The sequence below is a fragment of the Hyla sarda genome, chromosome 4 (assembly GCF_029499605.1).
Source record: "Hyla sarda isolate aHylSar1 chromosome 4, aHylSar1.hap1, whole genome shotgun sequence".
Classification (NCBI taxonomy): Eukaryota; Metazoa; Chordata; class Amphibia; order Anura; family Hylidae; genus Hyla; species Hyla sarda.
This window is the reverse complement of record NC_079192.1, coordinates 295,447,521-295,471,377: the sequence shown is the minus strand read 5'-3', so window position 1 is coordinate 295,471,377 and position 23,857 is coordinate 295,447,521. Positions and strand designations below refer to the sequence as shown.

General features: G+C 44.4%; 1 protein-coding gene and 1 long non-coding RNA gene across 3 annotated transcripts; one reads left to right on the top strand and one right to left on the bottom strand.

The window, feature by feature from the left end:
* The first annotated feature begins 3,256 nt into the window (after positions 1-3,256).
* Positions 3,257-8,100, top strand: LOC130369392 (uncharacterized). Its single transcript, XR_008892737.1, has 4 exons — positions 3,257-3,947; positions 5,022-5,128; positions 6,781-7,005; positions 7,864-8,100. It is a non-coding gene; the product is annotated as an uncharacterized LOC130369392 (long non-coding RNA).
* Positions 6,377-22,532, bottom strand: LOC130369388 (speedy protein 1-A-like). 2 transcript variants are annotated; one of them, XM_056574580.1, is made up of 6 exons: positions 22,376-22,532; positions 13,807-13,979; positions 8,047-8,105; positions 7,823-7,905; positions 6,771-6,939; positions 6,377-6,688 (listed from the first exon to the last, which is right to left on the bottom strand). In XM_056574580.1, exons 1-6 carry the CDS (start codon positions 22,420-22,422, stop codon positions 6,500-6,502), a joined length of 720 nt encoding a protein of 239 aa, XP_056430555.1. In that variant the 5' UTR covers positions 22,423-22,532; the 3' UTR covers positions 6,377-6,499. The 2 variants fall into 2 exon arrangements, with proteins under 2 accessions (XP_056430555.1, XP_056430556.1); XM_056574581.1 differs by lacking the exon at positions 8,047-8,105.
* Positions 22,533-23,857: the final 1,325 nt, after the last annotated feature.

The following is a 23,857-nucleotide window of genomic DNA, read 5'->3' as shown; positions in this document are numbered from 1 at the left end:
TATATGTATATGTAGTGTTCTACTCTTTATTATTTGTGTAGTGTAGTGTAGTGTTTTTAGGGTACGGTCACACAGGCGGGGGTTTACAGTGAGTTTCCCGCTGGGAGTTTGAGCTGCGGCGGAGAATTTGCCGCAGCTCAAACTTAAAGCGGGAAACTCGCTGTAAACCCCTGCCCCTGTGAATGTACCCTGTACATTCACATTGGGGGGGGGGGAGGTAACCTTCAACTGTTGCAAAACTACAACTCCCAGCATGCATGGTCTGTGAGTGCATGCTGGGAGTTGTAGTTTTGCAACAGCTGGAGGCACAAGGGTTGGGAAACACTGAATTAGGTAACAGACAGTGTTTCCTAACTAGTGTGCTTCCAGTTGTTGCAAAATGGATATACATTTTTTTTGCTACTGCGGAATGAGACTGTTGTCTTGAAACGCGTATAGTCGTATACTATTTTTATTTTTACATCACTACCACCTTTTATGACTTTTAAAGCTTATGTTTTAGCCTTTGGCAGCGCTGCAGCACCTTATTTTCTGGACCACTTATGATCGTGCGCACGATCTATTGTCATTTTCTAACACGAGGACACCAGGGATTACTAGAAGTCCAGTTACCTGTTCCTATCTACAAAGATTACTCCGGCCGGACGCACATCCTTGCCAGCCTGCATTTTTGCCGAGACTGCTAACCCGCACAGAGGCCTGACGCCACTCCATGCCAGCGCCGACTGCTGGCCTCGCCGATGAAACTGCCAGTTGCGAGGACGCCGGCTGAACATATTGGAAGTAATAAGAAAAATCACATCCCGGATTGCAGGTATCATTATTTGTTATTACCCCTGAACTACTGTTGAACTATTACTGAGCTATTTCTGGCAACATCGCTCCCTGAATTGACATTTGGACATATCAGGCATTACCATACCATATTGTCGGACTATATTTTTCTCCCATATATAGACACCGCAAGGCTATATTCATAGGCTATATATATACCTATTTATTTGTCTATTTTTAGGTGGTTGATTTTTATTATTTTTCTCATTTAATTTTATCAATATATTTGTATTTATTTTACATCTGGTGCAAGGGCCCTGCCCAGATGTGAGAGGTCATATTATATTAAATATTGTCTATATTGTATTTATCAATGTATTCATCCTTGATTCAGGTCTATTAGCATTCATTTTCATTTGCAATCATTTATCCACTATTTATATATATATATATATATATATATATATATATAATTTTTTCTATATTTTCCATTATTTCTAGTTTTCCCTTTTCCTCCTTTTACTCCTTCATTCTATTCTATCCTTTTCCCCCCCATCTTTTTCTTTTCTTTCTTTTTCTTCTTCTATTTTCTACTGTCCTTTGAGGACTGGTTTTGTATATAATTTTTATTATATATCATTTTTTCCTACATGTACAGGATAGTGTACGTGTGAATACACCTCTATAGAAAAAGTGTGCTGCTGTAGCGTGCACCTGTATACTTATAACATCTTTAACACCTGTGTGTAATGTGCTGACCAATTTTTTTGTTACCTATTTGGGGGAAGAGGCTACCTCCATATTGGTTGTACAATCCGCCATTCCATTTTGCCATTAGGCCAGGACTGCCCCAAATAAATTAATAAACCTTAATTACCTTTAGCAGCTCCCAGGTCTCGCTGAAATCACTCTCCCGTCCTTCAGCCCCAGTCTTCTTCCTGCTTTTGGTGCCCGTCATGTGACACTGCACTTAGCCAATTGCTGGCTGCAATGATGTCAATGATAGGCTAAGCAGCAGTATGATGTATTGAGCCCTGTCCTGTTACATCACACTTCTAATATTAAATCATGTATATTAGAAGTATCTCCTGTAAAGGAATGGTAGTGGGGCATATACTCAACCGACTATTTTTCTCGGTTATTGCGCCTAAATTTTAGTCGCAGACTATTTCTGCGACCAAATTTTACGCCGCACAACCGACACTTTAGAAACCACTCGGAGTGTTTTTATTTTCACTCTGAAATGGGCGTGTTTTATGCAAAATAGGTGTGTTCCCGACAAAAACAAAATATACTCGGAGTACTTCCAAAATCACTCGAGAAAAAGTGTAAGTTTGGCTCACACAATAACAGACAGCCAAGAGGCCGAGTGAAATTCCAAAAAATTGAGTGATTTCTAACAAGGGACTGTTTGCCATTGTGTTTTGTGTGAAAGTAACTTGTTTTATAACCTGAAAACATTTTGTACAGTTCAACACTTTTATGAATAAAATATTGAATGCTTTTGTGATAGTTTATATATTTTTTCTTTTTAACACATTTGCAATATTAGGTTTAAATCCATTTAACACCCAAACTGATAAACAAGGATAATTGTTGTAATGTTTGAAAAATTACCATATTTATCGGCGTATAACACACATTTTTTAGGCTAACATTTTTAGCCTAAAGTCTATCTGCGTATTATACGCCGATAAGCCGCTGCAGTTCAATTATTTAAAGCGGGCGCTTTAAATCAATGAACTGCAGCGGCTTTTGCAGGTGCAGAGACCTGCCGGCTTCTCTGCCCCTGCCTGTCCTGGGGTCTAGAGCCCTGCTGCCGCGGCTTCTCTCCCCCTTGCTATCGGTGCCGCGGCCCCTTCTCTCCCCCTGGCTATCGGTGTCGCTGCCCCATTGCCGGTGCCGATAGCCAGGGGGAGGGAAGGGGCAGTAGCACCCATTGCCGGCACCGCTGCCCCGTTGCCTCCCCCATCCCCGGTTGTATAATTACCTGTTGCCGGGGTCAGTTCCGCGCTGCTTCTGGCCTCCGGTGTCGCGTCCCCTGCGTCGTTGCTATGTGCTGCGAGACGCAATGACGAGTGACGTCACTCGTCATTGCGCCGCGCCGTGCAGCACATAGCAACAACGCAGGGGACGCCACACCGGAGGCCAGAAGCAGCGCGGACCCGACCCCGGCAACAACTAATTATACAACCGGGGATGGGGGAGGCAACGGGGCAGCGGCGCCGGCAATGGGTGCCGCTGCCACTTCTCTCCCCCTGGCTATCGGCGCCGCTGATATCCTTGGTAAAATGAGGGTGCGTGTAAAAAGAGGGTGCGTGTTATAGGCCGGTGATTTGACAGTCTCTAGAGGACCACACAGCTTGCAGTGCCTGGACTTGATATTGCATATATGCTTGGCTCTTACGGCCGGACTAGGAGTTTTAGGTCTGCGCTATATTAGGCTTGAGATTAAAGTCACTTACTGAAGTGTCGGTAGATTTGTGGCTTTTCGCCGGAAGATAGTGGCTTGTCCTTTAGGAATTCTCTGATCAAGGCTAAAGTAAAGGCTTGATATTTCTCCACTCTGTACTCTGACTGATATGAGTTCTCTCTTGAACTCTTGATCTCCACCTCTGAACTCTAGAACTGCTGACCCCTGAACTCTGCTCCTCAACTCCACTGAACTCTACCTAGACTCCACTGAACTGCACTTGAATTGCGCAGACCCTGAACTGAACTACACAGGAAATGCCACCCCTTATGAGGGAAGGCTAAACTAAAGCCCATTGGCCAGGCAGCTGTGGACCATAGAGTTGTCTGTCTCTCCCTTGGGATTAACAATAAAGTTGCATACAAGCAATAACATAATACCTTACACAAAAGTTTAGTCTAGCCCTCAGTCCTCCACTCTCACATACCCTGACTGAGCATGAGGTTGCTAGGTAACGTACTTAAAGCTACAGAAACCTAATAACAGATTATTAAGTTATAACAGTGCAAATACATATTAGAAATGGTTGAGTCTCTGCAGGGGAGCCCCCAGGACACTGGAGGTCTCAATCTGACAGGGCCTACAATACCTTGACACAATATAGCTGTACTGAGACACCAAAATATGTTATCCTGAGCATTCAATGTATCTGTTATAAAGGACACGAGATGAATGAGATTCATTATTTCATAGTAAACCTGTAAGTTATGAACCCAGTGAACTCTGGGTACATCACATGACCCCGAAAGGTCCTTAAGCATTTTATACATTACAACTGTGAATCACGTGACCACTAAGGTCCTATACATATATTTCCTCTACATTAAATTAATATGTACACACTTTACTTAAGACTACTAGGGGTAAGCCCTACAGGAGAGCCCTATAGACATGGAGGGACTCTAGCTGTGGGGACCTTAGACAAGGGACAGGACCAGGTCCTGTACCGGGACACCAAATAAACAAAAATAAATGTAAACATTTGTGGTATCTAGTAAACTGATAAAATAACATTTTTATAAAACCACTTGGTCAATGAAAATAAGCCTAGATACTCCTTTACCTGTTTGATATATTTATTTATAATTATTATTATTAACCAGATAGCACTGCAAATGATAGCCTCTAAACCCATTGAAGATCACCTTACACCTTGTCAACACCTTCTTGTTCTTTCTGGCTACACCATAAAAAGCATTCTTAGTTCAGACAAAGTTCAGACAAATTTTGTCCACAGTGTATGGCCACCATGAGACAAAATATGCATCATACATGAAGCAGACGCTTCAATGTGCAATGTGTAACAAGGACCCCCAAACCATCCTGTTCCATTCATAACACTTCATGGACCCCCTCAGGCATCAGGGCCTTTGTGTGACTGTTACCTCTGCATCACTATAGCTAGGGTTCCAAGCATGCAATTAAAAGGGGTACTCAACTGCCCCATCGCTCTGAACATTTTGTTCAGAATGCTGGGTGCAAGCTGCGGGGGTCATGACGTAATGGCCACGCCCCTTGTGATGTTACGCCACGTCCCCTCAATGCTAGTCTCTGGGAGGGTGCTTGGCATGCATCACGCCCCTCCATAGACTTCCGTTTAGGGCGGCGTGGCATGGCTTGACATCACGAGGGGCATGGCCATGACATCACAACCCCAGCAGCTTGCACCCAGTGTTCAGAACAAAATGTTTGAACGCTGGGGCAGTGGAGTACCCTTTTAATGTGACTGCAAAAAGTTAACCGCATACGTTTTTTCTACTTTACTATTTACTAGGGAGAAGGAAAAAAAACTCTGAAGGTTACATCAGGGTATTCGGGTCACACACCGCTCATCATCCACACTTTGTAACAAATTCTAATAGAAGAAGTGACTCAGACAAGGTAAATAAATGTAATTAAATGTGAAGTTTATTATTATATTTTATATGTATTTTTAATGTGTTTTTAATGTGTAAGTCCCTACTGAGTTGATCCAGGGGAAGACAAAAAACCCTCATATTAGAGGTAAAAATTCCTTCCCGACTCCAAATATGGCAGTCAGAATAAATCTCTGGATCAACGTTCTGTCCCTATAAATCTGGTATACATAACCAGCGATGTTATTATTCTCCAAGAATGCATCCAGACCCCTTTTGAACTCTTTTACAGAGTTCACCATGACTACCTCCTCCGGGAGAGAATTCCACAGTCTCACTGCTCTTACAGTAAAGAACCCCCGTCTGTGGTTGTGTAGAAACCTTCCTTCCTCTAAATGTAGAGGATGCCCCCTTGTTATAGATACAGTCCTGGGTATAAATAGATCATGGGAGAGATCTCTGAATGGTCCCCTGATATATTTATACATAGTTATTAGGTCTCCCCTAAACCTTCTTTTTTCTAAACTAAATAAACCCAATTCTGATAATCTTTCTGGGTACTGTAGCCCTCCCATTCCCCTTATTACCCTGGTTGCCCGTCTTTGAACCCTCTCCAGCTCCACTATATCTTTCTTGTACACTGGTGCCCAGTACTGTACACAGTATTCTATATGTGGTCTGACTAGTGATTTGTACAGCTGTAGAATTATTTCCTTGTTGTGGGCATCTATGGGCATCTATGCCCCTATTACGCTATAACATGACTGCAAATGTGTATGTAGTGATTGTGTGTAGAGGATGATTGTGTATGTAGTGATAGTGTGTAAGGAATGAATGTGTATGTAGTGATTGTGTGTAGAGGATGATTGTGTATGTAGTGATAGTGTGTAAGGAATGAATGTGTATGTAGTGATAGTGTGTAGGGAATGAATGTGTATGTAATGATAGTGTGTAGGGGATGAATGTGTATGTAGTGATAGTGTGTAGGGAATGAATGTGTATGTATTTTGTGTTTGTGATTTGTGTACAGTGATTTAGTGTGTGCATTATGTGTAACAATAAATATACAATATGTGCAAAATCTGTAGCAGCAGCGGGAGATACGCTGCGTATCCCTCGCTCACCATACACACAAGGCTTTCTTGCGGCAGCCCTATGTTTCAGTGAGTTTTGGAGGTGGAGCCCTGCCTCCAAAACTCACTGCGCACATAGGGCTGCCGCCAGAAAGCCTTGTGTGTATGGTGAGCGAGGGATACGCAGCATATTTCCTGCTGCTTCTGCAGACTTTGCGCAGCATGAAATACGCTACATATATGCCGAATGGGAACGTGCCCTGAAGAACACATCCGGGGCGGCTTGGTCTTCATCCGTTCTGTTCTTCTTTCTTCGCCCTTCTTCATTTGGTGTTCTCTTCCCCGGCACAAGGCTGCAGATCGGTGATACAGATGGAGCAGGCGGGAGGGATCCACCATGGGCCTCTCGGGATGTATTCTCCAGGATCCCTCCGGTACCAGCGTATAGCCCAGCCGTGATGTTCCTTCCGCTCTCTCTTCCATGCCCAGTACTCGGGGTCTTGTGCCATGATCTAGAATTAATCACAATATAAATTGTTTTAATAAAAACAGACTTTCATTCCTAGTGTATAGTTTTTATTTTATGTCACTGACCCGATCACAGGTGTCTCTGGTCACCCAAGCGTGGAATCTCATCCGGAGGAGCAGCAGGTTCCGCAGGTGTAGCATCCAGGTCTTCATCGCCGTCCACATCGGTCCGAGGGCCCAGGGGTAGATCTCGCGTCGAAACATCTCATCCTCTTCAAACTGGTTGGCAAGAAACCTAAAAGGAAGAAAAAAATAAAGAAATAAAAATTATACAACAAGAGGAAGAGGAGAAGAACCATTGGTAGTAATATTACAATATAGAGTGCCCAGTATACAGTGGTCCCTCAACATACGATGGTAATTCGTTCCAAACGACCCATCGTTTGTCGAATCCATCGTATGTTGAGGGATCCGTGCAATGTAAAGTATAGGAAGCTGTACTTACCTGTCCCCGCCGCTCCGGACCAGGTCCTCACCGCTCCCGCTGCTGTTCCAGGGGCTCCCGATGCTGTCCCGCTTCTCCGGTGTCTTCTTTGCGATCCTCCGGTGTCTTGCGCATCTTCTGCAGGGTCCGGGCCTCGCTTTCTGGTGACGTTATTATGCTGCTGCGCCGGCGCGGCGTGCGTAGTGACGTAATAACGACGCCGGAAAGCGAGGCCCGGACCCTGGAGAAGATGCGCAAGACACCGGAGGATCGCGAAGTGGACCCGGAGCATCGGGAATAGGTAAGTGAACCTGCTGGGGCACATTACACTGCTATCCGACAGCAGCTTAAGCATTTTGCGCTGTCGGATAGCAGTTAATGCGATGGCCCCGACATATAAAAGCATCGTATGTCGATGCTGACATCGACATGCGATGGCCTCTGAGAGGCCATCGTATGTCGATTTTATCATATGTCGGGGCCATCGTAGGTCGGGGGGTTACTGTATATATATATATATACATATAGATAGATATATGTATGTATTTATATTAATGTGTATATATATATATATATATATATATATATATATATATATGTATTTCTATAGATGTGTGTGTGTATATATATATATATATATATTTATGTAGTTATATAGATGTGTATATATGCAATAACATTAATAAAAACTCACAGCGCTGGAAAGAAGTAGGTGTTATATTCCTCCTTACGCAGGTTGGCTCTTCGGAAGTAGATGAGGACCATGGCCAGGAGATACTAGAGGGATGAGAAGAGTTAGAGGCTGGTAATACATTTCTTATCTAAATACATTCTATTATACAGTACCTGTATGTCTCCAGTATAACCCTGTATTTACTTCTATCTGTATAACATCTATTCTTTCCCTTTATATACTACCTTGTCCGCGATCTTATAGCAGCTGTCCCTGCCTAGAAATAGCTGGATGTGTCCTTCGTCTACAAAAATAACAGAAATATCATTATTTTTATCTTTTCAATCAATATCTTCTATACTATCTATAACAATTCTACATATAATATACATATACATGTGTGTATACAGTCGCTGACACATTATACACTATATTCCATACATTGTACAGAAGCACCAGAGCAGGAGAGAGAAGGTTCTGTAGAGGGAACATTATCTTTCCTGAAGAACATGGACTTCAGTATTAGGGCTATGATAATACTGATCTTTATTTACGATGTATATGTCTGTTTTATAGGGCCAAGATTGGGGGTTGGCTGAGTAGGCACCTGCCTGGGGAACCACCATCTTCCTAGCCCGGCAGGGTGGCAGAACTGCTGGAGATCTCTAGAATTATGGGTCTAGGGCACTTTCCCTGGTTGCAGGTTGGGAGAGGTGCAGGACCTCTGCCCACTGTCTCCGGCTCAGACACACACAGGGTAACATCCCTCTGTGTGCACCAAGGGTCGTCCATGTTGTTATGGCAGTAAAGAGAACGTAAATAGTGATGTCGCGAACATAACATTTTCGGTTTGCGGACCACAAACGCGAACTTCCTTAAATGTTCGCAAACCGGGCGAACCGCCATTGACTTCAATGGGCAGGCGAATTTTAAAACCCACAGGGACTCTTTCTGGCCACAATAGTGATTTAAAAGTTGTTTCAAGGGGACTAACACCTGGACTGTAAAAATTGGGTATTGTCGCAGCCGCAGTTGTAGCAGCGGCCAGAAAAATTGCAGCAGCAGAGGCCAGTAAAATTAGGCATGTACACCTGGCTGGAAAATTGGGTATTGTCGCAGCCGCTGCTGTAGCAGAGGCCAGAAAAATTTCTGTTTGTTTCGCCAGGCAGAAAGTGCCCTAAAACATTGCGTCTTGAACCCCAGTTGGTGGCGGATAAGTCACGCAGGTCATCCAGCATTCAGAGTTCAAATACAGCAGAGTGTGGACCATTTTTAGCCCAAGGCAGCTCATCTGATCAGGCTTCTTCAGTCAAATGTATCGCCCAGTGTCAGTCCCTTAGGGATCCATCCCTCATTCATCTTAAGAAAGGTGAGGTAATCCAGACTTTTTTGACCAAGGCGACTCCTCTTCTCAGTGACAATACCTCCTGCTGCACTGAAGGTCCTTTCTGACAGGACACTTGAAGCAGGACAGGCCAGAAGTTCGAGCACAAATTGGGATAGCTCAGGCCACAGGTCAAGCCTGCACACCCAGTAGTCAAGGGGTTCATCGCTCCTCAGAGTGTCGATATCTGCGGTTAAGGCCAGGTAGTCTGCTACCTGTCGGTCAAGTCGTTCTCTGATGGTGGACCCCGAAGGGCTGTGGCGATGCGTAGGACTTAAAAAGCTCCGCATGTCCTCCATCAACAGCATGTCTGTACAGCATCCTGTCCTTGCTGGCGTGTTCGTGGGAGGAGGAGGAGGGTTACTTTCACCTCTTCCCCTGTTAGATCCCTGTTGTGCTGTGACATGACCCTTATACACTGTGTACAGCATACTTCTTAATTTATTTTGGACCTGCTGAATCCTTTCCGCCTTGCTGTAATGCGGTAACATGTCAGGCACTTTATGTTTATACCGGGGGTCTAGTAGCGTGGACACCCAGTACAGGTCGTTCTCCTTCATCCTTTTTATACGAGGGTCCCTCAACAGGCACGACAGCATGAAAGACCCCATTTGCACAAGGACGGATGCCGAGCTACTCATGTCCCGTTCCTCGTCCTCAGTGATGTCAGGGAAAGCATAATCTTCTTCCCCCCCAGCCACGTACAACACCACGGGAACCAGATAGGTGACAAGGAGCACCCTGGGATGCCTGCTGTGGTTGGTCTTCCTCCTCCTCTTCAAAGCCACATTCCTCCTCTGACTCCTCTTCCTCACAATCCTCTTCCAGCGTTGCCGCAGGTCCAGCAAGCGATGCTGATAAGGCTGTTTCTGGTGGTGATGGTGTCCACAACTCTTCCTCTTCACTCTCATCTACTGCCTGATACAGCACTCTTCGCCACAAGTCAACCCCAAGATGGCGTGACACTTCCGTATCCAGGATGTGGAATACCACCTGGGGAGCTGGGGGGGGGGGGGGGTGTCGGTGATGTGGAGCAAGACGCAGCAGTGGAAGAGGACTCGGCCGAGGATGTTATGGAAGAGGATGGAGTAGGAGGAGTAGAGGAGGTGGCAGCAGGCCTGCCTGCAAGTCGTGGCGGTGTCACCAACTCCTCTGCAGAGGCACGCATTCCATGCTTGGCAGCCGTCACCAGGTTTACCCAATGCGCAGTGTAGATGATATACCTGCCTTGACCATGCTTTGCAGACCAGGTATCAGTGGTCAGATTGATCCTTGCCCCTACACTGTGTGCCAGACATGCCATAATTTCCTTTTGCACAATGGAGTAAAGGTTGGGGATTGCCTTTTGTGCAAAATAATTTTGTCCGGGTACCTTCCACTGCGGTGTCCCAATAGCTACAAATTTTTAAAAGCCTCAGACTCCACCAGCTTGTATGGTAAAAGCTGGCGGGCTAGCAGTTCCGACAAGCCAGCTGTCAGACGCAGGGCTAGGGGGTGACTTTGAGACATTGTCTTCTTGCGCTCAAACATCTGCAGATGAGCAGGAACTGCTCAAGGCGAGAGACGGAGAGGCGGATGGTTGACAGGGGGCAAGGAGGGCAGCAGTGGTTGACCTGGCTGAAGATGCTGGACCAGGAGGAGGATGTCGGCTTTGACTTTGTGTGCTGCTTGTACTGACGTGTTGATCCCATAGGCGTTTGTGATGTGACATCATGTGCCTTCGCAAAGCAGTTGTGCCTAGGTGGGTGTTGGACTTCCCATGACTCAGTTTCTTCTGGCACAGGTTGCAAATGGCCTCGCTGTTGTCAGAGGCAGACACACAAAAAAAATGCCACACTGCTGAACTCTGCGATGACGGCATTCTGGTGGTGGCAACAGCATGCGTTGATTGGCGTCCTGTCTGGCTGACCCCGGGTGCCGATGCATACTGTCTGACTGTACCACTAGCTCCTTGCGACGACCTCCTTCTGCTTCCAACTCGTCTCCTCCTCCTCTCTGTATCCCCATCTGAACTTTCCCCCTCTTCTTCTAGCGGGCACCCACGTAGCATGCACGGACACATCGTCATCATCAACACCTTCACCGCTATCTGACACCTCAAGAAAGGAAGCAGCAGCAGGTACAACATCATCATCACACCGTACTTCCATGTGTTTAATGCTGCCTGACTCAGACATATCCCTGTTAACTACATCCTCTGGCAATAATGGTTGCGCATCACTCATGTCTTCAAACTGATGTGTAAATAACTCCTCTGACGGATCAAGTAAAGCTGCTGTGGTGCTAGTGTTGGTGGTGGTGGCAGGCGGGCAAGTGGTAGCATGAGAGGTGCCCGAAGCTAAGCTAGAGGAGGAGAAGGATGGTGCGTCAAGGTTCCAAGCGGAAGCTGTAGTAGATTGGGTGTCTTGTGATAGCCAGTCAACTAAGTCCTCAGAACTTTGGGGGTTCAGGTTACGTGGCCTCTGAACACTGGCCATTCTAGGGCCAAAGGGAATCCCAAGACCACGACGGCCCCTGCGGGGTGGCCTTCCTCTGCCTGTCATTTTTTTTATTTATTTGCACAACTGTCACACCTAATGTGATTTGCACTAGGGTGACACAATTTGCCCTGCAGGCAAAAAAAATGGCAACTGTGACGTGAACTGACAGTGACGACTGATTTTATTTAACAGCCAAAAAAGTTTTATTTTTTTATTTGCACAACTGTCACACCTAATGTGATTTGCACTAGTGTGACAATGAGCAAAAAAGCTTGCCAGCGGAGTTCCCCTTTTAAGCAGTGGTCCCCAATCAGGGTGCCTCCAGCTGTTGCAAAACACACAGACTGATATATTTCAGCCCTTTGAATACTGTAGTAGTTAGTTGCTTTAAAGAAAAAAAGCTTGCCAGCGGAGCTCCCCTTTTATGCAGTGGTCCCCAACCAGGGTGCCTCCAGCTGTTGAAAAACACACAGACTGATATATTTCAGCCCTTTGAATACTGTAGTAGTTAATTGCTTTAAAGAAAAAAAGCTTGCCAGCGGAGTTCCCCTTTTATGCAGTGGTCCCCAACCAGGGTGCCCTCAGCTGTTGCAAAACACACGGACTGATATATTTCAGCCCTTTGAATACTATAGTAGTTAGTTGATTGAAGGAATTTAAGTTTTATACTGGAGTACCCCTTTTAACCAGCGGTTCCCTCCCAACCAGGGTGCCTCCAGCTGTTGCAAGACACACGGACTGATATCTTTCAGCCCTTTGAATACTGTAGTAGTTAGTTGCTTGAAGGAAATTAAGTTTGATTCTGGAGTACCCCTTTTAACCAGCGGTTCCCTCCCAACAAGGGCTGATATCTTTCAGCCCTAAAAAGGGCTTTTTTGGGGTGCTGTCCTTAAAGCAGATGTTACACTAGTGCTTTAGAAGTAAACTGGACCCTGAATACACCACCTAGCAGCAACCTAACTATCGCTTTCCCTATACAGCAGGAGCAGCTTCTCTGACCCTCCACTTCCTAAGCCTGCAGCATGCTGAATGAGGCTAAAATGGCGTCCGTGCAAGAGGTAGGAGGGTCTGGAAGGGAGGGACTGCTGCTGATTGGCTGTAATGTGTCTGCTGACTCTGACTCACAGGGTCAAAGTTTACTGCAATGTTAAAGTGTAGGGGGCGGATGGAACTTCATATATGTTCGCCCGGCGATGCGAACATGCTAAATTTGCCGGGAACTGTTCGCTGGCAAACAATTCGCGACATATCTAAATGTAAATATGTATTTTTTAATTATTATTTAATTATATATGTATTTAATTTATTAAACATTTTGGGTGACAGGGATATGTCTACAATTGGGGAAACTATCTACCTCCTGGAGGGTACCTGTCTATACTGTGGAAAAAATGCCTACGTTTGGGGAAACCTATCTACACTGGGAACAGCTATCTACCTCTGGGGGGGGGGGTATTTATCTACACTGGAGGCAACTACCTGCCTCCTGGATGGCAGCTGTCTACACTGGGAACAGCTATCTACCTCTGGGGGGGGGGGGAATCTATCTACACTGGAGGCAACTTCCTATCTCCTGAAGGGCACTTGTCTACACTGTGGGGCAACTGTGTACTGGTATTGAGAGCAAATTTTCCAAATGCAAATTTTTACCACGGATATCAGCACTTTGCGATTTTGCAAATATTTAGAAAATAGTGATATATTCGTAATGTCACATATTCGTTTTTTTTATGCAAATTTATGTGAATATTTATGCAAATATTTTTGCGAATATCGGCACACTGGAGATATAATTGCGCATGCGCACTATGCGAATTTTATTATGAATTTTCGCATGGAAAAAAAACAAAAGAACGAACATAGTGAAATATCGCAAATTCGAATATGTCCCCTGCCAATCATTACTACTGTCTACCTCTGGCGGAAACCTATCTACACTGGAAACTACTATCTACCTCCTGGAGGGCACCTGTCTACACTGGGAACCGCTATCTACCCCTTGGCAGAATCTATCTACACTGGGGGCAACTATCTATCTCCTGGGGGGGGGGGGGGGCACCTTTAAGGGGATAAGAACACTTTATTTTATCATGTGATAAAATATTATACTTTTTGTCATTGAAAGAAAAATGTATTTTTACCCAGGAGTCTGTAAAAAGCGGCCCGTTCCTCCGGCTGTAGGATGACGTCATCAGTGGTCTCCCTCCGGTTGTTGTCCGTCTGCTCCCTCTTCTTCTTGGGCTCGCCGTCCGTCTCCTCCTCCTTTGGCTGGTCCTCCGTCTTCTCCGGCTCCTCCTGGGTGGCAGATGCTGAACTGTGATAGAAGAGATAACATCTATAGTATTAGGCCTCATGCACCCGACCAAATAATGGACCATCCCGGTTATAAGGAGCCATAATATGACACCATGGAAATCTATGAGACCATATGGTACAACATTATATTCTCGTTACATCAAGCCATGCCCCCTCCATTCATGTCTATGGGAGGGGGCGTGGCAGAATGCCGGGTGTCTGCACAGATCAGTGGAGTTCCCTTTTAACCCCTTAAGGACCAAGGACGTAATGTTACACCCTTGCGCCCTGGTGCTTAAGGACCAAGGGCGTAATGTTACGCCCTGGCGTTTTCCGATCCCTGCCGCCCGCTGGGCAGAGATCGGAACGGCATGCCCGCTGAAATCGTTCAGCAGGCATGCCGTGCAAATGCTTAAGGGAGTCCCGGGACCCCCACATGTCCACGATAGCCGCAAATCGGTTGTGAAATCAAGAGATCTGCGGTGATTCCGGGCTGATCGGGTCTCTGGGACCCGATCGCCCGGAAAATACGGATGATCCCGGTTGTCACAGATAGCCGGGACCATCCTGGAGGACAGGAGAGCGGTGGCAAGGCGCATGGGGGGGGGGGGGGGGGGGGGGGGTCGGCTACTTCCCCTGCTCTGCCTGGCCCCTGGATGTCTGGACAGGCCAGGGGAAGATGGAAGCGACGGAGCGGGGACCGCAGGATCGGCACAGACGACGCGGGACCGCTGGCAGAGGTGAGTAGGTCTTCTTTCTTCTGCTCTTCTATGGCGTCTTCTTTGCAGCAGGGAGCACCGCCGTAAAGCGGCGCTCCCTGCTGTTACTGGCAGTTACAAAACTGCAAGTCCCAGCATGCCTAGCCAGCCAAAGGCTGGGTGAGCATGCTGGGAGTTGCAGTTTTGCAACATCTGGAGCACCACAGTTTGGAGACCACTGTGCTCTTCCAGATGTTGCAAAACTACAACTCCCAGCATACCAAGACTGTCCAGGCTTGCTGAGAGTTGTAGTTCTGTAACATCTGGCCCTCCAGATGTTGCAGAACTACAACTCCCAGCAAGCCTGGACAGTCTTGGTATGCTGGAATTTGTAGTTTTGCAACATCTGGAAATGCACAGTGGTTCCCAAACTGTAGTCCTCCAGATGTTGCAAAACTACAACTCCAATCATGCTCAGACTGCCCAGGCATACTGGGAGTTGTAGTTCAGCAACATCTGGCTCTAAAGATTTCGCCAAATTACTACTTCCAGCATGCCTGAGCATGGTTGGGATTGTAGTTTTGCAACATCTGGAGGGCTACAGTGGTCCGCAAACTGTTCTCCTCCAGCTGTTGCGTAACTACTACTCCCAATATGCCCTTCGGCTGTCTGGGCATGCTGGGAGTTGTAGTTTTGCAACAGCTGGAGGCTGCCCCCCCCCCTGTGAATGTACATGGGCAGGGGGTTACAGTGAGTATGCATCAAATTTTGCGCTGGGAAACTCGCTGTGATCCCCCGCCCGTGTGACTGTACCCTAAAAACACTACACTACACTACACTACCACAAAATAAAATAAAAAGTAAAAATCACTACATATACACATACCCCTACACAGCCCCCCTCCCCTCCCCAATAAAAATGAACAACGTCTGGTACGGCACTGTTTCCAAAATGGAGCCTCCAGCTGTTGCAAAACAACAACTCCCAGTATTGCCGGACAGCCATTGACTGTCCAGGCATGCTGGGAGTTTTGGAACAGCTGGAGGCACCCTGTTTGGGAATCACTGGCGTAGAATACCCCTATGTCCACCCCTATGCAATCCCTAATGTAGTCCTCAAATGCGCATGGCGCTCTCTCACTTCAGAGCCCTGTCGTATTTCAAGGCAACAGTTTACGTCCACATATGGGGTATCTCCGTACTCGGGAGAAATTGCCTAACAAATTTTGGGGCCTTTTCTCCTTTTACCCCTTATGAAAAGGTGAAGTTGGGGTCTACACCAGCATGTTAGTGTAAAAAAATATTTTTTTTACACTAACATGCTGGTGTTGCCCTATACTTTTCATTTTCACAAGAGGTAAAAGGGAAAAAAGCCCCCCAAAATTTGTAACGTAATTTCTCCCGAGTACGGAAATACCCCATATGTGGGCGCAAAGGGCTCTGCGGGCTCACAACAAGGCCCAGAAGGGAGAGTGCACCATGTACATTTGAGATGATTTGCACAGGGGTGGCTGATTGTTACAGCGGTTCTGACAAATGCAAAAAAAAAAAAACACATGTGACCCCATTTTGGAAACTACACCCCTCATGGAATATAATAAGGGGTGCAGTGAGAATTTACCCCCCACAGGTGTCTGACAGATCTTTGGAACAGTGGTCCGTGAAAATAAAATAATTTGCACAGCTCACTGTTCCAAAGATCTGTCAGACACCAGTGGGGTATAAATGCTCACTGTACCCCTTGTTACATTCCTTGAGGGGTCTAGTTTCCAAAATGGTATGCCATGTGTTTTTTTTGTTTTTTTTTTTGCTGTCCTGGCACCATAGGGGCTTCCTAAATGCGACATGCCCCCCGAGCAAAATTTGCTCTCAAAAAGCCAAATATGACTCCTTCTCTTCTGAGCATTGTAGTTCGCCCGTAGTGCATTTCAGGTCAACTTATGGGGTACCTCCATACTCAGAAGAGATGGGGTTACAAATTTTGGGGGGAATTTTCTGCTATTAACCCTTGCAAAAATGTGAAATTGGGGGGGAAACACCCATTTTAGTGAAAAAAAACGTTTTTTTAATTCCTTGTTACGTTCCTCAAGGGGTCTAGTTTCCAAAATGGTATACCATGTGCTTTTTTTTGCTGTTCTGGCACCATAGGAGCTTCCTAAATGCAACATGCCCCCCAAAAACCATTTCAGAAAAACGTACTCTCCAAAATCCCCTTGTCGCTCCTTCGCTTCTGAGCCCTCTACTGCGCCCGCCGAACAATTTACATAGACATATGAGGTATTTCCTTACTCGAGAGAAATTGGGCTACAAATATAAGTATAAATTACCTCCTTTTACCCCTTGTAAAAATTCAAAAAATGGGTATACAAGAACATGCGCGTGTAAAAAATTATGATTTTGAATTTTCTCCTTCACTTTGCTGCTATTCCTGGGAAACACCTAAAGGGTTAAAACGCTGACTGAATGTCATTTTGAATACTTTGGGTATTGGCTGTTTTTATAATGGGGTCATTTGTGGGGTATTTCTAATATGAAGACCCTTCAAATCCACTTTAAACCTGAACTGGTCCCTGAAAAATAGTGTTGCTCGCGAATATTCGCAATACGAATTTTATTCGCGAATTCGCGAATATTCGCGAATATAGCACTATATATTCGTAATGACGAATATTCGTTTTTTGTTTTTTTTATAATTTTTTTTTTTCACAGTACACATAACAGTGATCATCCCTCTCTGCTTCCAGCTTGTGTAGTGTAAAGAAGGCTCTAATACTACTGTGTGAGACTGGCGAGCGAATGTTCGCATATGCGAATATTTACATATGCTAATTTTCACATATGCGAATAGTTGCATATGTTAATTTTCGCATATGCAAATTGTTGTATATGCAAATTTTCGCATATGTTAATTTTCGTGCATGCAAATATTTGCATATGCGAAAATAAAATGCGAATATTCGCGAATATATGACGAATATTCTTCCATATATTCGCGAATATTCGCGAATTTGAATATGGCCTATGCCGCTCAACACTACTGAAAAATAGTGAGTTTGAAAACTTTGTGAAAAATTGGAAAATTGCTTCTGAACTTTGAAGCCCTCTGATGTCTTCCAAAAGTAAAAACTTGTAAATTTTATAATGCAAACATAATGTAGACATATTGTATATGTGAATCAAAAAAAAAATTATTTGGAATATCCATTTTCCTTACAAGCAGAGAGCTTCAAAGTTAGAAAAATGCTAAATTTTCAATTTTTCCATCAAATTTTGGGATTTTTCTCCAAGAAAGGATGCAAGCTACCACAAAAATTTACCACCATGTTAAAGTAGAATATGTCACGAAAAAACAATCTCGGAATCAGAAGAATAACTAAAAGCATTCCAGAGTTATTAATGTTTAAAGTGACAGTGGTCAGATGTTCAAAAAATGCTCTGGTCCTAAGGTGTAAAATGGCCTGGTGGTTAAGGGTTCCTAGTCTTGCCCACCATATTTTCAGTGCTTTCATAAGTCAATGGGGGTCTCCCGTGTAGGGATCAGTATGATAGTCGTGCTCCTGCTGGAGCTACAAGGAGCGGAGGAACCTCTTCTAGTAGATTAACCCTTCATATACTTCAGTCAAATCATGACAGCTGCATGTGAGGAGTTTCCACACTGATCGCTGTCAGTCCTTTTGTAGGGCTCTTAAAAATAAAATGTAAATAAAAAAAAGCATCAACTTTTTCTGAAAACAACATAAAAAATTTAAAAAACATATTGAGTTTCGCCACATCCATAATGACCCAAATAATAAAATAATTGAATTATTCATGCTGCATGTTGAACGCTGTAAAAAAAATGTAAAAAATCAAAAAGAAAAAACACCACATCCCCTCCATGCATGTCTATGGGAGACGTCACACCCCTTCCCATAGACATCCATGGGGGGGGCGTGACGTCACTAGGGGGAATGGCGTGACATCACGACCACTGCCACCAGAACTTGGCATTTGTTCAGAACACGGGGTGTCACGGGTCAGTGCGCGGAGGTCATGGGTGTCCCAGCGATAGGGGATAGGGTGTCCATAGCAACCAATCAGCTTGCTTCTTTCATTTTTAACAAGGCCTCTGCAAAGTGAAAGAAGTAATCTGATTGGTTGCTATGGGTAACTGGGCAACTTTTCCTCTGGACAGGTTTTGATAAATCTCCCCCAAGATGCCTAGCGGTGGAGTACCCCTTTAAGTATTGCTGCATGCAGAAATGTCCAAACTATTAACCCCTTAACGACGCAGGACGTATATTTACGTCCTGCGCCGGCTCCCGCGATATGAAGCGGGATCGCGCCGCGATCCCGCATCATATCGCGTCGGTCCCGGCGCTAATCAACGGCCGGGACCCGCGGCTAATACCACACATCGCCGATCGCGGCGATGTGCGGTATTAACCCTTTAGAAGCGGTGGTCAAAGCTGACCGCCGCTTCTAAAGTGAAAGTGAAAGTGACCCGGCTGCTCAGTCGGGCTGTTCGGGACCGCCGCGGTGAAATCGCGGCGTCCCGAACAGCTGATCGGACACCGGGAGGGCTCTTACCTGCCTCCCCGGTGTCCGATCGACGAATGACTGCTCCGTGCCTGAGATCCAGGCAGGAGCAGTCAAGCGCCGATAATGCTGATCACAGGCGTGTTAATGCACGCCAGTGATCAGCATTAGAGATCAGTGTGTGCAGTGTTATAGGTCCCTATGGGACCTATAACACTGCAAAAAAAATGTAAAAAAAAAGTGTTAATAAAGGTCATTTAACCCCTTCCCTAATAAAAGTTTGAATCACCCCCCTTTTCTCATAAAAAAAATAAAACAGTGTAAAAAAAATAAAAAATAAACATATGTGGTATCGCCGCGTGCGTAAATGTCCGAACTATAAAAATATATCATTAATTAAGCCGTACGGTCAATGGCGTACGCGCAAAAAAATTCCAAAGTCCAAAAAAGCGTATTTTGGTCACTTTTTATATCATTAAAAAATGAATAAAAAGTGATCAAAAAGTCCGATCAAAACAAAAATCATACCGATAAAAACTTCAGATCACGGCGCAAAAAATTAGTCCTCATACCACCCCATACGTGGAAAAATAAAAAAGTTATAGGGGTCAGAAGATGACATTTTTAAACGTATAAATTTTCCTGCATGTAGTTATGATTTTTTCCAGAAGTGCGACAAAATCAAACCTATATAAGTAGGGTATCATTTTAACCGTATGGACCTACAGAATAATGATAAGGTGTAATTTTTACCGAAATATGCACTGCGTAGAAACGAAAGCCCCCAAAAGTTACAAAATGGCGTTTTTTTTTCGATTTTGTCGCACAATGATTTTTTTTTCCGTTTCGCTGTGCATTTTTGGGTAAAATGACTAATGTCACTGCAAAGTAGAATTGGCGACGCAAAAAATAAGCCATAATATGGATTTTTAGGTGGAAAATTGAAAGGGTTATGATTTTTAAAAGGTAAGGAGGAAAAAACGAAAGTGCAAAAACAGAAAAACCCTGAGTCCTTAAGGGGTTAAAGTACAATGGTAACAAAACTGCACGGTTAATGGCGTAAATGTAAAAAAATAGCAGAATTGCAGATTTTTGGTCACTTCATGTACCAGAAAAAAATGTATAAAAAGCGATCTAAAAGGCCTAAAAATAGTGGCATTATCGAAACAAAAATAGTGGCATTATCACATATAACACTGGGTGTCAGAAATCCCATTTACCATTGAAGAGGCAGTTATCATATTTATTAAAGAGATTTTCCAGTGGTTTTCTGGGACATTTACATTTATGGTCTTTCCACTGCTGTCAAATCTTAGTTCCATTAAATTGAATGGGGGCTGTGCTGCAGTGTCCTGGCACCAGCATTTCACAATGACCCGAAATCTCTTCTCTATCTCCCGTCATTGGAGGAGATTTATCCAAACCTGTGTAGAGGAAGAGTGGTGCAGTTGCCCATAGCAACCAATCATATTGCTTCTTTCATTTTTAAAAAGAAGCAATCTGATAGGTTGCTATAGGCAACTGCCCCACTTTTCCTCTGCCCAGGTTTGGATAAATCTTCTCCATTGTTTATATGTGAAAACCATCATGGGGGGAGATTTATCAAAACCTGTCCTGAGGAAAAGTTGCTGTGTTGCCCATAGCAACCAATCAGATCGATTTTTTATTTTGGAAAAGGCCTTTGCAAAATGAAAGAAGCAATCTGATTGGTTGCTATGGGCAACTCAGCAGCTTTTTGTCTGGACAGGTTTTGATAAATCTCCCCCCATGGCTCTGCCAAACAGCTGTAGGGCAGGGGTGAGGTGCCTGGTGTTGGTCCACCACCAACAACACATTAATAGCCAGTCCTGAGGATGGACCATAAATGGAAAAGTCCCAGAAAACTTCTTAATCTAAATTCCTCTGGTGGTATGATACATATAGCTGCCCGACTATAATAACATTGGGGGCAGTTATCACATATAACATTAGGGGGGCAGTTATCACATGTAACATTAGGGGGGCAGGTATCACATATAACATTAGGGGGGCAGTTATCACATGTAACATTAGGGGGGCAGGTATCACATATAACATTAGGGGGCAGTTATCACATATAACATTAGAGGGGCAGTCATCACATATAACATTAGGGGGGCAGTTATCACATACAACATTAGGGGGGCAGGTATCACATATAACATTAGGGGGGCAGGTATCACATATAACATTAGGGGGCAGTTATCACATATAACATTAGAGGGGCAGTCATCACATATAACATTAGGGGGGCAGTTATCACATACAACATTAGGGGGGCAGTTATCACATATAACATTAGGGGGCAGCTATCACATATAACATTAGGGGGGCAGTTATCACATACAACATTAGGGGGGCAGTTATCACATATAACATTAGGGGGGCAGTTATCACATATAACATTAGGGGGCAGCTATCACATATAACATTAGGGGGGCAGGTATCACATATAACATTAGGGGGGCAGTTATCACATATAACATTAGGGGGGCAGTTATCACATATAACATTAGGGGGCAGTTATCACATATAACATTAGGGGGGCAGTCATCACATATAACATTAGGGGGGCAGTTATCACATATAACATTAGGGGCAGTTATCACATATAACATTAGGGGGGCAGTTATCACATATAAAATTAGGGGGCAGGTATCACATATAACATTAGGGGGGCAGTTATCACATATAACATTAGGGGGGCAGTTATCACATATAACATTAGGGGGCAGTTATCACATATAACATTAGGGGGCAGTTATCACATATAACATTAGGGGCAATTAGCATATACACTGGTAGCAGTTATACATGGAGGCTCAGTAGTGCGGTTGCACTGCACATGACAGTTTATGGGACATGCTCAGTGCAAACGTTAGAAAAGAAAAAACATCATAGACAGTACTGGGGGAGATTTATCAAAATGTTTGGCTGAGAATAGTGTTGCAGTTACCCATAGCAACCAATCAGATTGCTTTTTAAAAATTTTTTTTTTTTTAAAGGACTCTGAAAAAGGGGGGGAAGCTGATTGGTTGCTATGGCAACTAGTCAACATTTTCTCTACATTTTTGATAAATCTTCCCCTAGTGGATGGCAGAAAAACAACTCTTAGTTTGGAAGTTTTTGTCTGTAAATGTACCCCTATAAAATGGTGTAGTGATGTGTCCTTTATACTTACCACTCCTCCTCATACAGGGCTGTCAGTTCTCTCTTCCTCTTCCTCATGGTGTCGCCTCTTCTTTTCTTCTCTTCCTCGCCGCCTCCTCCTCCTCCTCCTCGCCTCTCCTCCTCCTCGCCTCTCCTCTGCAGTCTCCTCCTCCTCGCCTCTCCTCCTCGCCTCTCCTCCTCTCCTCCGCCGCCTCCTCCTCTCCTCCGCCTCCTACTCGCCTCCTCGCCTCTCCTCCTCTCCTCAAAATGTGTAGAAATTGGTGGGGGTCGCTGTCCAAAAAAGTCACTTCTCGCAGAGAAATAAGGAGCCGGTCTCAACTCTAGAAGAGCAATCGCAGACTGGCACCAACTGTCATTTTCTGTTGTTGTTTATTTGTAAAACCCTGCGATCCTATTGGTCGATGGGTCTGGCTATTGGATAGTGCAGTACAATATGTTACATGGGCCTGCACTATGATTGCATCATCCCAATGAACTGATGGTTGAAAAACAGCAACATTGGAAGCCAAAGTTAAAAAATACATAAAAACCTCAACATAAAAATGTGCTATGTTATATGTTATCCTGAGCATTCAATGTATTTGTTATAAAGGACACGAGATGAATGAGATTCATTATTTCATAGTAATATAAACTAGAAGTAGCATTTCTTACTTGGGATGGGAAAATCTATATAGTTTTACCCATTCCCGCTCTAGGTCATATGGGGATGTCCTGGGAAGGAGTAACCAGCATTGGAGCGAGATTGTGATGACATCCCACACCATACCATGGGGGGAATCATCAGCCTTGGGCCAGATAATATCCCTATTATGCCTATGAACCCTTTAGATCCCGAAAGCAAAGTTGATCGTGGGACCTAAAGCCGATCACAGCATCAAACTTTGTTAGCGATCCAGTGATTTCATATTATAGTCCTCTATGGGAACAAAAAAAAAGTGTAAAAAAGAATAATAAAAAAAATAAATTATAAATGTGAATGAGCCCCTTCCCTAATAAAAGTGTGAATCACACTGCCCCCCCCCCCCCCACACACACACACGCACACTTTTTTAACCCCTTAAGGACTCAGGGTTTTTCCGTTTTTGCACTTTCGTTTTTTCCTCCTTACCTTTTAAAAATCATAACCCTTTCAATTTTCCACCTAAAAATCCATATTATGGCTTATTTTTTGCGTCGCCAATTCTACTTTGCAGTGACAATAGTCATTTTACCCAAAAATGCACGGCGAAACGGGAAAAAAAATCATTGTGCGACAAAATCGAAAAAAAAACGCCATTTTGTAACTTTTGGGGGCTTCCGTTTCTACGCAGTGCATATTTCGGTAAAAATTACACCTTATCATTATTCTGTAGGTCCATACGGTTAAAATGATACCCTACTTACATAGGTTTGATTTTGTCGTACTTCTGGAAAAAATCATAACTACATGCATGAAAAGTATACGTTTAAAAATGTAATCTTCTGACTCCTATAACTTTTTATTTTTCCA